This window comes from Zea mays, chromosome 8 (genome assembly GCF_902167145.1).
Source record: "Zea mays cultivar B73 chromosome 8, Zm-B73-REFERENCE-NAM-5.0, whole genome shotgun sequence".
Lineage (NCBI taxonomy): Eukaryota > Viridiplantae > Streptophyta > Magnoliopsida > Poales > Poaceae > Zea > Zea mays.
Window position 1 is genome coordinate 65,320,093 of NC_050103.1, and position 15,963 is coordinate 65,336,055.

The window sequence follows — 15,963 nt, forward strand, 5'->3', positions numbered from 1 at the left end:
GACGCCGACAGGTGAGACTATAGATGGCCAATAAGCACGAGGCCCACGAGCCCAGCACGAAGCCCGTTGTTTGGGCCCGGCACGGCCCGGTTCTATGTGGGCCCGGGTCGGTCCGATACGAATAAGCGGGTCGGGTTCGGACAAGAAACTAGGCATGGTAGGCTAGCCCGGCACGGCCCGTTTACCTCTAAGCCCGTTGAGCCCGCTTTTTTGCATTAAAACGTGCTTACCGGCCCGCTTAGCCCGCTTTTTTCTTGCTAAACGGGCTGGGCCGGCCCGTTTAGGGCCACTGCGGGCCGGGCTCTAACTGGAAATCGAGCCCACGGGCTTAGACAGCCCGGCCCAGTTTTTTAACCGTGCCTGGCGGGCCCGGCCGAGCCCGGCGGTCCGTTTGGCCATCTCTAGGTGAGACCTACCTATCAGCGGGCGCGGGCGGCTAGCTGGGCTGGGATTAACGGGCCGAGTTCTATTTTTCTTTTTCTCCCGAATTTCTAAAGGATATTTTTTCATTATGGATTTCAAATCAAACTCGAACCAAATTCAAATTCAAACAATTTCAAACATGTGCATCAAACAAAATAATAATTTAGGCTCAGCATGAGCAACATTTCATGATCTATATTAGGTTTGACAAAATAAATAAATAATCCCTCACCTAATTGACATAACTCTAATCAGAAGGGAGAGAGAGAAAGTTTAGAGAGATAAGAGATAACACCTGAATTTGATAGACATTTAGAGAAGAAATTTTATATCCTGAAATTCAAGATGTTACAGTTTAGATGTATTATAAAACCTATACATTAAAAAAGGTTGAAACAGCATATAATCTGGATTTAAGTTTCAAAAAGAGACTCAACCAGTTCATTCAGACGTTAAATATAAGTAAGCAATTTGAAGTATGCACTAATCACAAGTTGTAGTTGCATAAAATATAAAGGTAGTAGCTACAGCAACGCTCCATTATTGGCTTAGAATATTCGAATGAGCACATGATGATCAATCACAATGCATGCAAAAGAGTGGCAATCAAACAACAACGGAACAGCTTTCCAAGAAGATAAAAAGCAATGGAATAAACAATATTAAGAATTTCCTACATACCACTGTTCTTTTGTTTATAGATGTAATAACACTGCCTACTGTTTATTGACATATATTGGATGTTACACAGGTGACTAATTTCTTTACAACAAGAGTTGGGTCACGACATAGGCACAGCTCTCCGTGTGGTGAAGCCATAACATAATACACGCGTCACATGCAAGAAAGGTCCAGCACAATGCATGATATAATCACACAAAAATCGCATCTGCTGGGGCACAAATTTGCTCTTGTGACTAAGTGACCTACAGAAGTTGGGCACTGCCAAATGGGTTGTGTTGCTGATGGCCGTTGTTCGCCGCTGGGAATGCCCCGAAGCCAGCATCCAGAAAGGGATTGTTTGTTGCAGGGGCCATGCTCACCTGTGGATGCATAGGTGGTCCAAAGGGATTTGGTTGCATCATCGTTGGGATTTGCTGATGCTGCTGAGACATGGCAGCCATTTGAACTGATGGTGGAGGAGCAACTTGGTTCGACATCGCGAAAGGATCATTTGCCATGAATGGATTAGGAGCTGCTGAACCATACAGCTGTTGTTGTTGCCTCTGCCTGTAGGCCCCATCATCATAAAGGCTCTCCAAAATGAGCTTGTCGAGTCCACCACCCTGTAAAATGCAGCTAAAAGGTTATTTTGATTGAACTAATGAACTCAACTTGCAATGCGACAAATTGTATAAATTACTGTTGCTAACATTCAATGCTTAGCCAGCCGATGATATTGAATACAGTGCTGATGATGTGAAGGACGTGCAAATATACCGTTTTTTTTGCACTTTAGCCTTTTTATTTTTTGAAAAAAAATCACATTTAGCCCCTGGAGGAAGTATTCCTGTTTTTGGACCCTTTGCTCGGTGCTATAGGCCGTGGCGCCGAAGTAACACAGCTCGATGAGTCGGTGCAACAGCCCATGGCGCCGAGGTATTGGCCCTGCTGGCGTGTGTAAACCGAGCTAGCGGTGACATGGCCGAGCTCAGCGCCATCCCGTCTCGTGATTGGGTGAAGATCATTCACACGCTTGTGTCCACCACCGATGCACTCTTTTGCTCTACTTCCAAATTGCTCCCTAGCTCTTGTTTGCTCTAGTGCCCTGTACTGCCATCTGATTTGCTGGACATGCATGCACCATTCGACAGCTGCACGATTGCACATATAAATATAGCTATCTCCATACTCCATAGTTTAGTTCTCTTCCACTGCAACGCAACAGAGTATAGATCGATGAAGGTTAAGGGCACCATAGTTGTCAAGGCGTCGCCTAAGCGCTAAGGCGAGGTCCAGGGCCAAGGCGTCGTGGTCGCCTTAATTTTTTTGTTAGGGCGTCGCCTTAGGGTGTTAAGGCGTCGCCCTAGCGCCTTACAGGAAGCTAAGGCGTGCCATACAAACGCCTTAGGGTTTGCTGTTTTTCTTATCCCCACTCTTTTCACTGTTCTGCGCCATACAGTAGCCATACCAGAGAAGGGTTCGCGCGGCTTCAGCTCACTTCACTGACGGCGGCAACCCCCTTCCCCTGTTTCCTGGTGAGGCTCCGCCTCTCTCCCCCTTGGCGGCGAGCTCCCCCTCACCCCCTCGGCGGCAAGCTCCCCCTACCCCTCGGTGGCGAGCTCCCCCTACCCCCCTCGGCGGCGAGCTCCCCCTCGGTGGCGAGCTGCCCCTACCCCTCGGCGGCGATCTCCCCCTACCCCCCTCGGCGGCGATCTCCCCCTACCCCTCGGCTGATCTGCTGTCTGCTGTGATCTGCTAGTCTGCTGTGAATTGTCAATTGTGATCTGCTCTGTACTCCCACGCTCTCTGTTGTGACATGCACTGTTTTACCTTTGTAGGTCACTGATGGAGAGTGCATGCAGGCTCTGCTCCGGCCTCTGACCCTATGGCAGATCCAAAGCGCAGAGCAAAGTCTGATGATCCTGAATGGAACTACGGATATTGGACAGAGATTGGGAATTGAGATAAGGTAACATGTAACCTTTGCAAGACTGTGACAACGGGAGGAATCAAGAGATTAAAAGAACATCTTGCCGGTGGTTATGCGGACACATTAATATGTTCTAAGACTACAACCGAGATGAGAAAAGAAATGAAGGCATATTTGGACAACTGGAGGTCTAGGCCAATTTTCCTTGATGATGATGATTATGATGGTCAAGGGCAGCAAGGCGAAGAGGATTCCACCACATCTATGCAACAACCTAGCTCGGGGACAGCTGCCAAAAGGAAAAGACTATATTCCTATTACTTATGTTGAACTTTATGTCTATGACTCTATGATGTTGCGATGTTGGTTTATGTTGAACTTGAACCCTATTTGCTATCTATTTGAGACTATATTCCTATATATTCTGTTTTTATTCCCTATTTTTTATATATTAGTAAGGCGTCGCCTCGCCTTATCGCTTAAAAGGTGAAAAGGGGGTCGATCGCCTTACCGCCTTAACAATTATGATGAAGGGCACGCGCATGCATGAGGGGTCATTGAGCTAGCTACGGCTACGCCTTGCATTGACAAATCGACAACCACTGCAAGGAGCCGTGAGATGCTAGCTGCAAGGGATAATATAGGTTTTTTATCTCGTCTGATCTCACCCAAGATCGAACAAAGTAAGCGCCGAAGGCGAGGACGACAACCTGGATAGCACGAACAAAACAGCACGTATTAACAAATCTCTTCCAGACGTCGTTGTTTGTGTTTTGACTTGTGTACACGCATGTTCCCGGCGGCGGTTTACATGCAATAACTCCATGCGCGAGCGCAGGCTGCACTGCACAGCGCGGCCGCCGCTTGATGGATGGGATGGCACCGCACGCTTCGCCAGGCCGGACGGGGTAGCAAACGACGTACCAACACAGATCCTGCAGAGGGCGTACTGTACCTGTACGTTCTCCTGCTGTGTGCTGTGCACTGCGCGCGCAGAAATAACGAGCACATGCGTTGGCAGGGCGTGCATGCCCAACCCGGCCCGATTTTTTTTTTTTTTTTGCATTTTAGCTGTGTTCTCCTGCTGGGTGATATAAATTCATAAGTAACGAGACGGGAGCTCAGCATCATGAATTATGGCGCCAAGCTCGGCCACGTCACCGCCAGGTCGGTTTACACACGATAGTGGGGCCAATACCTTGGCGCCATGGGATGTGGCGCCGAGCCGTGTTACCTCGGCGCCACGGCATAAGGCGCTGAGCAAAGGGTCCAAAAACGGGAATACTTCCTCCAGGAGACTAAATCTGATTTTTTTTTTCAAAAAAAGAGCTAAGATACAAAAAAAATGGGGTAAATATAGCAGCCGTGAAATATTCAGATGCCACAGCATTTCAACATGCAATGAAAACATAAACACCAGAAAAAAACAAATATGAAGGTTAAAGAAACAAACCAATTGACCAACAGAAGTAGATGAAGTTGTATTGCTTGGTGCAGTAACAAGGGCAAGTTCCCATCCTGTAGGATCAAACCCCTTATCTTGAAATGCAGTGTTACCAGTTGTTGAAGCGCCATCTGACAAAGATGCAAAAACAATCGACCACTTAACGAAAGATCCTTTACATGTACTTAACATGTGCTATGAATTCAGTAGTAACAGACTACCTGTTGGAACAATAGCCAAGGCAAGAGCATTGCTTTCCTCTATAGCTGATACAGCAGGATTTGTATCATCTAAGCCCTATGAGGGAAAAAACTTACAATTTTAGATCAAGCACGTAAGGTTTAGACCATAATATTAATGTGTTATTTTACCAACCAGTAAGTCACCAGTATCGGGCACCTCAGCCTTGGGAGGAGGTGAAACAACTTCAGTAACAGGTGGTACAAGAACAGGTTCTTCAACTGGTACTTTTTCCTCTTCAACAGGAGCAGGCTCAAGAATTTCCTCTGATTCTTCAGGTTTGTATGTAAGAAGCAGCCTCTCAGGAAGTTCCTGATGAAATTTTTTTTTTTGATAAATTGAACTTATTCCAGTACTCAGAAGATTATGTAATACAAGAAATAAACCACAGAATCTCAAGTGGTCACTACAATGCTGAGTGTAAAATTAAGTTTAGTAATAGAAGCAAATGAAATGATCAGTTGATGTGTACACCTATAAATTATAATTGAAACAAGAGATTAAAGAAAAACTGGTGAAAAAATTATGAAGGTTTAAGCTACAGCAATGTGTGCTTGAATTCATCAACAACAACATCAATATAGCCTCTTAGTCCCAAGCAAGTTGGGATAGGCTAGAGTTAAAACCTAACAAGATGTCACCAAAGAGAGAAAGAGAGAGAAAGGGGAGAGGAAAAAGCTTTTGAGAGCACTAAAAGGGAAAAGGCCTAATCACAATTTGGGCACGTGGATAGCTTCTTTTCAATTCAAACTATATAATTTCAAAGTGCCCTCGTCACTAAAAACAGAAAAAAAAATAGTCATGTGATTTCTCAAATGCATATTAAACGATAAATAATTAAAAAAAACAAGAAAACAAAGCATTTTAATCTCAAGAAAGTTAGGGTAGATAGACCGCAAGATATCAAATCCAACAGTTGAGTACACATAAACAGAAACTTTATACTAATGGTATCACCCAATCACTAACCAGGGGTTCTCGAACTGGGACCATGCGTGGAGCCTCCTTCACATAGTCCTCCATAGTAGCAAGAAATGTTTGTGGTGGCTGAGAATTTTCTCATGTAAAAGATGTCATAACATAATCCAGTGCACATAGCGAAGACTAGACAGAGTACAAGCCCTCACCTCCCTCAGAGTGGGAAACTGAAAATTCCTAGCAAGTTCTAATCCCCGGCAATTCTCGTAGAAATCAGATAGATTCCCAGCCTGAAATGTGTCAAATAACCTAAATAAGAGTAAAAAAACATAGTGTTTTGACCTTTTAGAGTCTTGGATACTTTAATGATCATCCTCTTCTGAACTCTGGAGTTACCTGTTGGCCAGCCCTTCTGTAGATTTCAAGAGCTTTAAGTGCATCATGTCTTGGCATCTCAAAAAACTATACAATATGAAAGTGCACATTGTCAGCCAGACAGCAACGTGCAAGAAGGTATTTCCACGTGAAAAAATAGCCTTTACCTTATCAACGAGGTTTATGATTCCATCATTTATTGCACAATAAATTTTAAAGCTTTCTTTTAGCACCTGTGCAACATATAATCAGAATATGAGGTCAAATCTATATCTATATCTATACTAAACTATTAAGAACCTAATGTGGGCACCTGGTGATACCACGGCTTCACCCTCCGGGTTACCATACCGTGCAAAAAATAGTGCAAAGCTCAACCCAAACACACCGTGCAAAAAATAATGCAAATCGAGCACTCAAACCCACACCCCCTTGTTCCAAACATTTGGAGGTAACCACCAGACCACACATAACTTATTGTTTATAAATAAACAATAATTATAATTGAATGTGTAGAACAGATGATACTATTTTCAGTTTGGTGGTTAACTATTAAAGCATGAAACAAATGTAGAACAGATTATACTATTTTTTATTATTTAGCAATTGAACGGTAGTTTCAAAGCAGGGGAAAATAGGGGCATAATTCAATACTTGTATAGGGTAGATTACTTCCACATATCAATAAATAATAATATGACACAATCTTTCATGGATGGTTCAGAAAAAAAAACATGGAGCGTTGAAGGAAATAATTCCCATCAGTAAACATACACAAGTAATTTCAGAAAATATTTTCTTATTGTCCAGGATACGTATCACAGATATAATAGTCTGCGATGGAAAAGTTATAGCAGAAAATTGCACTATTTTCAGTTTTCCACCAACGTCATTTTGATAGGTTCAACAGCCAAGTGTATGTATCACACAAATGTAACAGTCCACGGTGGAAAAAAGTTATAGCAGAAAGAAATGCTCTATTTTCAGTTTTCCACCAACATCATTTTCATAGGTTGAAGAGCCAAGGCTGACATATTTGTCTAAAAACCCAGAATCAAATGTGTCAAAAATAAATACTGCTTTCCTAGCCTGAAATAGCAGACATGTCAAACTACAACGTAACAAAAAACACAGCTTACCAAAGCAAGAGCATATTGCACCAAGTAGTTATTATTTGCAGCTCCTTCAGGCTACAGAGGGGGGGAACAAAGTCATGTTATATTTCAAGTAAAAGAAAAAACAAATGAGAAGGAGCTAGCAGACTAGATAGCCAAAAGTTAAAAGAGATAATCACCCGACATCCAACAAGTCGGTACAGTAACTGCTGCAATGCTGGCAGCTGCTCTAACAGATCCTGTGAATCCAACTCTCTCGTTCTACTGTGACCCTGAGGGCAAAAAGAGAGTTAGTTAACGAATTAATTAGTAAACTGGAATTAGTACCGGAATTAAACACAGTTGCAATCCTCAAAACTAATCATTTGCAAGCTTGAAGTACCAAACTGAGATGCAATGTTTCAGACCTTTTCAGGACCTTGACCTTGTTTGGACAAGCGCTCAGCTTCGACATCATATTTCAGAACTCTGAAGCATTCCAACCTTTCCTCCAAATACAAACCATATGTGCGCACCCAGGCAGAACAATCCCAAGCTGCACATAACCCGGTATCAAAAACAAGGAAATCATGAGGCGATAAGCAGGGTAAGGGCAAAATTTCTACCAAGCTAGAAATTCTAACCAATTGGACTGGAGTCATCCTTAAAGTTTGAAAGTTGCAGGATCCGTCCCCTCTGTGTAAAGTTGAGAAGCTCTTCTCGAAATGTAGGATCACCCTCGCGAAGAAGTCTATGGATCACTACAAGTGCTTTTAGAGCAACCTGCATGTGACAAAAAGGATATATATGAAATTAATTACCAGCATATGAAATCAGAGAACAATTTTAATTTTTTTCTCGTAACTGCAACATTTAGCTTTGCTAATCATTCATGAAGAACCTTGAATGGAAATACTAGTTACTACCAAAAGAGAACCAATCATTTTCAAACAATTATCAGAAACATCATATAAGCTAGATCCAAAAAGTTTCAATGCAAAAAAGAATGCAACTTTAAACTTCCTTCAAAACCCCATTTATTTAACATGATTCAGAAAACTATAAACAGCCAATCTACTAATCTAGCATACACTGAAACTCTATATTTCCAAACAAAACAACGCATTGCAACTTCTGCTATCCAGTTGTAAATCTTTGATAAAAACATATTACATTTGAAGTCACATATTTTCATCTCAAATCGTAAATAGTATTAACTTGCCTAGGGTATCAACCATAAGTAAGATTCTTTCTCTAGAACACGCAGGAGATCTGTGCATCTTTTAATTAGAGGTAAGAGAAAGAAAGAACATCCCATACAACACAACCCTCATATCTCACCGGAGAGTAAGCAGGGGACGCCTTATATAGCACTAGAAGAACCACAAACACCTGAAAGAAAAATCCGAAGAATGACCCTAGCCTGCACTAATCAGGTTAGTCCTAGCCCCTGACCTATGACAATTCCTGAAGCTTTCGACCTCCAAGCCAAGGCCCCAAATTCTCATCTCCTCCAATATAAAATACAGATAGCCATTGAGAGAGGGGGGAAGCGCCATAAAAGACACACTTGTTTCTGTGAATCCATAATGTTCAAGCACCTAAATGACAGCACTGTCAAATCCCTTCTTGCTAGCCTTATCAATCTTCTGGCTGGACGCAATTAACAAGCAGCATACTGTGTGTTGTAATGTCATTTGAATCAAGTCAATTGTTCACACTTACTCACCCAATGCTCTGCATTCTATTTGAATCAAGGCTTCGTTCATGCTTACAATCAACTCAAACAGATATTCCATATCCCATCAGGGAAATATATCATCCAGAGTATAACCCAAATCTCCTTAATACGATGCATGATTGTGTGCAGAATGTTCGCAAAGAGAATGTCCAATTAAAATTACATCCAAAAACAACTAAATCTCAAGACTAAGCACCAACAAGGAAAAATAGCATTCAGGCATAGAACTTACGATCCAGTTGCGGGTCTTGGCAAGACGGCGGGCAAGCGCGTGGATGCAGTAGGCGACATCTGCCCGAGGCCTGGTGATGGACGTCGCTGCAACAACCCCTGTGATACCACCACGCAACAATCAACCATCATTAAACACTGCACGAACCCAAAAGCACGCACGCCCTTCCCTCCCCCCTTCAGAGCCTCCCCTCGCCACTTATAGGCACGATCTAATTCCGCCCGCCCCCAATAGAAAAACACTAAATTAGGCCGAAGCCTAGATACGCGGAAACACGGGGTATAAGAACAAATCAACGCACTGCGCAGGTGTCGCTCCTTAGGCGGGCACTCCACGTGGTTAGTCGCCTTCACGATCGCCACATCCAGATCCTACAAAAGCGAGTAGACGCCAATCAAAACCAGCAGATCCGAGCATGCTCCCGCGCCGCAGCACACCACTGGAGACTAGGGTTTGAAGGAACTGCCCAAACATAGGTCGGAAAAAATCCGGGAAAATCGGGGGGAAAGATACCGGATCGAAGGCACACCTTGAAGTCGGAGTTGAGATTGGCGATGCTAACGGTGGTGGTGTCCTTGATGGCGCCGTAGGCCTTGCGCCAGCTCTGCATCGACGCCATTTCCTCGGCGGGCCGCTTCGTCCACCTCGCCGGCCGGTGTTCTCCTCTTTGGCTCTTTTTTCTAATGTATTTCTGGACAGACTGGACTTGTTCTGGTTCCGGGGGACGCGTTAGGGCTTGTTTGGGGTTTTTTCTATTTCATCCTCAGGGCGGTTTTGCTGGCGTGTAAAATTTCGCCGACGGGAGGAGATTAAAAAAATAAAAATGAACAAGGCGTGGCTGCCTTTTTGCCGTTTTGCGAAGTTGCCTTGCCTACGAGTACGAGAGCGGGTGCGGCTCGACCGCTCGACCGCTCGAGGGCGGTTTACGAGCGGAAGGTTCGAGGCTTGAGGAAGGCGACGCCCGACGCCTATTCGCATTAAAAAAAAACTCCTTTGAACTAACATAAAATGTTTTTCCCTTTATGGCATGGCATTCAACGCTGATGGCTGTTTGTTCCTGACTAAATTTTAGTTCATAACATCAAACATTCAAATAACAAATCAATCTGATTGGTAAGACAAAATATATTAGCTTATTATACATCCATTTTAAACATTTACTTTTTTTCTTCTTGCATGTTAAGCACATGGTCACCTATGGCTATCATTATTCTTTTCATGATAGACCAACTCGCTAAACATTCAGGTGTGGACTTAGATCTATCTTTTATTCACAACGCGTAGAACAAAGATCAGTTCTCTGATTGTCGTGATTATCAAAAACCATACGTGTACACGATAGTTTCAGTGTATGCTCCAAAGAAATACACGGACGAATCCAAAGAAGTGAAGTGTCTCATGTGGAAAAAAACGTATTCTATGGCCTCATGCCTCTGTGTCAGAACGGACAGATAAAATCTCGTCCCGATCTGTACCGTTTTCTATATTTGATTCGACCGTTTTTGTATATTAAAAAATATGAAAACGGGACAGAAACGGAAGAGAGTTTATTCCGTCCGTTTTTGCGGGATCCTGTTTTTATCCGGATTTTATCCGTATTTATTCTGTATTTGATAAATATGGGACGAGCCTAATATGCATAGTATATAAACTAAAGTCTCGTGTCTTTAGGTGACAAATTATAACACCAGTGGCCATTGTAATCATCGGCTCTTTTCAATGACAAATGGTTTAAAGTCTTAAACAATATCGGATGTAACTAAATGTACACCATTAGCAATCAAACAACAATAGAATGTTGCGTCTCTATATCTATTTGTTTTATGTTATTGTTCTTCTAATCAAATACTAGTCAAACATCAATATCATTTTTATTTTTTATTTATATTAAATTATAAGTTTTTGTTAGTATTTCTGTTTTTGTTCGTTTTCTCAATTTCGTTTATCTCGCTCACGTTTCCGTTTCCAACTATTCCGGATATGAAAACGGGAGAGAAGTTTTCCGTCGGTTTTCATCCCTATGGGTGTCATCAGGCACTCCGATCGTACGAACAGACGCCTTCTCGCGTCGACCAATGAAACGGTGTTGGGATGTGGACCCCTTCTTCTACCATGTAACCAAAGCTGAAGAAAAAAAACAAATGGTTCCAGTGATGTCTCCTGCCCATGACCATGATTTATGATTAGCTGTTTGTCGTCCGTCGTCTGGAAATTCCGCGTCAGCCTTCCGTTGTGAACTTGTGATAATTGCGCGTCGCTGAATGAAGACAGGATGACCGGAGGGGAATCTAACACCAGCTTGACCACTGCCTATTACTGGTTTCGGTTTTACCCAATCATTGCTTGGATTTACTAGCTAGCACTAGGTTTCAAGCAGCCATCAATCTATCTATGGTTGTAATCGTGCTAAACTCTTTCTGGATGCGGTTCGGTGGTTGTCAGGGTGTTCATCAGCATTGTGTGAAGAGAGATAAGACACAAGTGATGATGGTCTAGTGAGAACCCAGTGCCTACTCGGTTTTGGATACGAACTGAACTGTGTCATGGACTGTTTCCCCCGAGGAACAAGGAATGGTAGGCATCTTGTACTGTACAAGTGATGGCTTATCATGGAATCTTGTACTGTACACCACATGGAATGGCGGCATTTACTAAAATTCTTCTCCCAGTTAGTAGTTACTACCAGCTAGCCCAACTACTTATTAAGTACTCCAAATAGGCTGTACTGATCGGCCTGCCTTGGGTTTTCATCGCGGGCCTTAGGGCTCCTTTGGATGATCCAATCCCTGCACGGATCCCAGCCTAATCCGTGTGAGAAATAAGGCATGTGTCTTCTCTTCCCCACATATCTCGGGCTACTGTTTAGATGAGGCACTGGCAAAAATGTCCTGGGCCTTTTTATTCCTAATCCTGTCGATCCATTGGGAAGTAAAAAAACTAGTCCACGCTCGTGTTTCTCGTTCCATTCTCGTGGTGGCTCTCGGTCTCTCATCTCGTCTGTCACTCCCGGAGTCCAGCAGCACCTATGGCGGCTAGGGTTTGCGTCGGCAGCTAGATCCATTGCTGCTCATGCGCCGACGCTCCATCGCCTCCATCCCCACTCGCCCAGGCTCCATCGCCTCCATCCCCACTCGCTCAGTCATCTCGTCACCCATCTGCATCGTCGGGACGTGTCGGCATCTCGTCACCCATCTGCATCGTCGGGACGTGTCGGCAGTGGAGCCGGTGATGCGGTTTGCAGCTACGAATGAGAGAGGTAAGAGGAAGATCCGCTATCGGGAAAGTAGCCAGTTGCACTCTATGAGATGCCTCTGCAGCTACGAAGGAGAGAGGTAAGAGGCGAGGCCGAGCTTGCGGGCCGCCTTGCACGACTTGGAGGCGGCCTTGGACGCGGCTAGGATGGCGGCGACCGGGGAGGAGGCGGTGGCGAGTGTCCGCGGCGTCCAGAGCGCGGCGGCGGACGTGGCGGCCGCCAGCGCCTTGAGCGCGCGGGAGCGGGAGAGGGCGACGAGCAGGCACACCCCAAAGGCTACGCCGAGCGCGGAGGTGGCGACCGCAGCCACGAGCTCGTGCTCGGCGAGTGGCATGCCGACGGGCCGTGTGGGGAGGCAAATTCTTTGTTGGGCCTGGTGTCTTTTGTGTTGTTCTTTTGTGTCTCAATTAATATACAGTGATCAGCAGACTGATAATATGGAGTGGTCATATTATTCTTTTGTGTTGGGCCGTGTGGGGAGGCAAATTCTGCAAATTCTTTTATTTTTTTGTGTTGTTCGACCACGACTGATAATATGTTATTGTAAACTCACTTCTCAATTAATATGCAGTGATCAACAGACGACAGTGCTCCCTGACGCTGGGTTCTCGCTCAGAACAGAAGCTACCACGGTAACTCACTTCTCAATATGGTAATTAATTCATCAGTTTACCTGTTTATCTATTTATCAGTTTATCTGTTTATCACTTACTATTTTTTAATACTATAACTAAGTTATGTACTATTTGCAACTCTTAGATAATGGGCTCTAGTGACAAGATTATGGAATATCGAAAGGAAAAAATTAGGAAATTCATGCAATTACAACAAAAAGAAGACGATGAATTGTTTTTTATAATAGTTCCTGCCATACTTCAGTGCCTTAATGATGAGAAAAGGCCAGTTCATACTTCTGAATATACTGGTGCTAAAAAGATGAAGGAAATTCTAGAGGGGCATGAGAGTTGGTGTAAGTCAGAGTTTCGTATGGAGCCAGAGATTTTTAGGGCAACATGCAACCATCTTAGGCGGGAGGGGTTGTTGCGTGACACACGGAGGGCTCCTTTGGATGCTTGGAAAGAAAACACACATGGGTTTACACCCTGAAGGGAATTTACACCCTACACCAGACATCCCTGCCCCACTAGGTGATTAGAACCCTCTAGAGGTGATTTTACCCGGTATCTATTTGGGAGAGACAGGGATTAAAATCCCGACCAATAAAAAATTAGAAAATCAGAAAAACATAGAAATGTAAATTGTTGCTGCAATACACAAAATTATTAGCAAGGATTAAAAATATTCATACAAATCCGAAGTACATGCATCACGAAAATATTCCATACAAATCCGAAGTACATAGAAAGGCAAACTGTCACAAGGCACTCCAAAGATAACCATTCCAAAGTTCATACAAGAGTTTCTCATGTCAACCTTCACTACAATGTCTCAAAACTAGATACAAAGAAGCCAAAAATGTAAGCACCATCTGCAGCCATCAGCTTGTAAACACCATCAGCAACCACGATACAATGTAGATTAGACCTACAGTTACATAAATGATTGCAACCCTAGTAAGAAATGGATACCAAAATGATTGCATCTAACTGTTTCACTTTTATGTAACTGTAGATCTAATCTACATTATATCGTGGTTGCTGGTGGTGTTTTTGTTATCGGGACGGATACGGGTACTACCTGGATAATATACAGCCGGATACGGGTAGGATACGGAGACACTGTTACCCGGTAACTATCCGCGAACTTCGGGTCGGATACGGGTATCGGATGGTCGGGTACCCGGGTACTCACCTAGCGGGCACCTTGCTATTGGCCGGTTGCGGTCTCCACTGTCACGCGCCATGCGGATGAAGCTGGCTGACGGCCCATTAGCCCAAGCTCAGTGTTCGGTTGGTTAGCTTCGTCCTACTACGACAGTGACAATCGAAATTTCGAGACCCAGCTTGCTACCATATACTGCTAGTAGTAGCCAAATACTACTGTTGGGGGTCTGCTTCGTCGCCGAAGGTCCTGTAAGAAGAAACACCTTCAAAAGATCAGCACAAAAATAACGCCGAAGCTACCTTCCAGGAAGCTTCGGCATAACGGCACGCCTTGAGACGAAGGGTTGCACCGACTTAAAGATGAAAAGACAGATCGGCCCATGATAATTTGTGTCGTGATTGTAATTGGTTGTAAAGGGTATAAATGTAATTTTGACCGGGCTACGTCCCGTGCCTATAAATAGATGAACAGTACCCCCGTACTGTTCACGCTGACTTGTATTCGCTCGTGCATCACACTTGCACCCTTGCCTTCTGTCAAGACCGAAGGTACAAATGTAATTCAATATTGTTCTTATTCATTCATGATTATATAATAAAAGAGATATCAATGATGTCATATGATTATCCATGTTATTTCTCATGTTTCATATGCTTTGTCTTTCATTGATATACGCTACGATGATGAAGGTACGTCCTTCATGACCTTCGTCCGAAGATCGTTATATCCTTAGGGAAATAATGCTTCGAAGGACGGAGGACATTAACTATTAACCTATTTATGTGTTTCCTTGTTCTTAATTCATAGCATTTGAGAACAAGTCCCCAACATTGGCCACTTCCACTTTTGAGTTTATGGCTTCGTTCAACAACCAAGCCAAAGTGCCATCGGCCACGAAGCTGGTGCTTCCGATAACAGGCGGCTCAGGTTCAGAGTCGGCTAACAAGAAGCAGAAGAAGGAAGCACAGAGAAGGGTAGAGCATGTTGGGGTGCAGGGACCCTTCATCAAGTCAAAATGGTCCCACATCCCAATCACCTTCTCTCAGGAGGATCTTCAGCTCAAAGATTACCCTCACAATGATGTTATGGTCATATCTTGTGTCATCAAGGGATTTCTGGTCCATAATGTTCTAGTTGATATAGGCAGCGCAACAGATATCATATTTGCTAAGGCCTTCAGACAGATGCAAGAGCCAGAGGATGAGATGCCACACATCCTCTTTGTGGCTTCAGAGGAAGGTAGATTGCAGCACTCGGCAAAATCACAATACCAGTGACCTTCGGCTTTGTTCATAACACAAGGACTAAACAGGTTGTCTTTGACATTGTTGACATGGAGTACCCCTATAATGCAATCATTGGTCGAGGGACACTTAATGCTTTCGAAGCAATACTTCATCCAGCATACTTATGCATGAAGATACCTTCGGAACAAGGGCCCATTGCTGTTCATGGGAGTTAAGAAGCTGCCAGCAAGGCCGAAGGAAACTGGACAGATTCAAAGGCAACTCATAATATAGATGGAGTCGAAGCCTGTGAGCAGTATAGATACAAAAGAGAGAAGGATGCTTCGGCCGATCAGCCAAAGCCTATGCTCCTATGTGAAGACATAGCAGAGCAAAGGGTATTGCTGGGGTCTTAGCTATCTGAAGATCAAGAGAAGACTTTGCTAAGATTCCTATTCAACAACAAAGATGTCTTTGCTTGGTCAGCCAATGATCTCCGTGGTGTCAACAGAGATGTCATTGAGCATTCACTCAATGTGGATCCATCCTTCAGGCCACGAAAACAAAGGCTTCAGAAAATGTCTGACGACAAAGCTGAAGGTGCTCGGAACAAAGTAAAGAGGCTTCTTAGTGCTGGTG

The 15,963-nt window shown here is 43.9% G+C and overlaps 1 protein-coding gene across 1 annotated transcript; it reads right to left on the reverse strand.

Annotated features, from left to right (window-relative positions):
- Positions 1-1,120: 1,120 nt before the first annotated feature.
- LOC100279280 (uncharacterized) lies at positions 1,121-9,741 on the reverse strand. The gene is given in 15 exon segments (NM_001152301.1): positions 1,121-1,709; positions 4,470-4,591; positions 4,682-4,757; positions 4,836-5,012; positions 5,670-5,747; positions 5,828-5,908; positions 6,015-6,080; positions 6,161-6,226; positions 7,133-7,183; positions 7,288-7,380; positions 7,516-7,643; positions 7,732-7,870; positions 9,061-9,158; positions 9,362-9,431; positions 9,590-9,741. Coding segments are annotated over 15 exon segments (1,695 nt in total). The 5' UTR covers positions 9,680-9,741; the 3' UTR covers positions 1,121-1,349.
- Between the last annotated feature and the right edge of the window lie 6,222 nt (positions 9,742-15,963).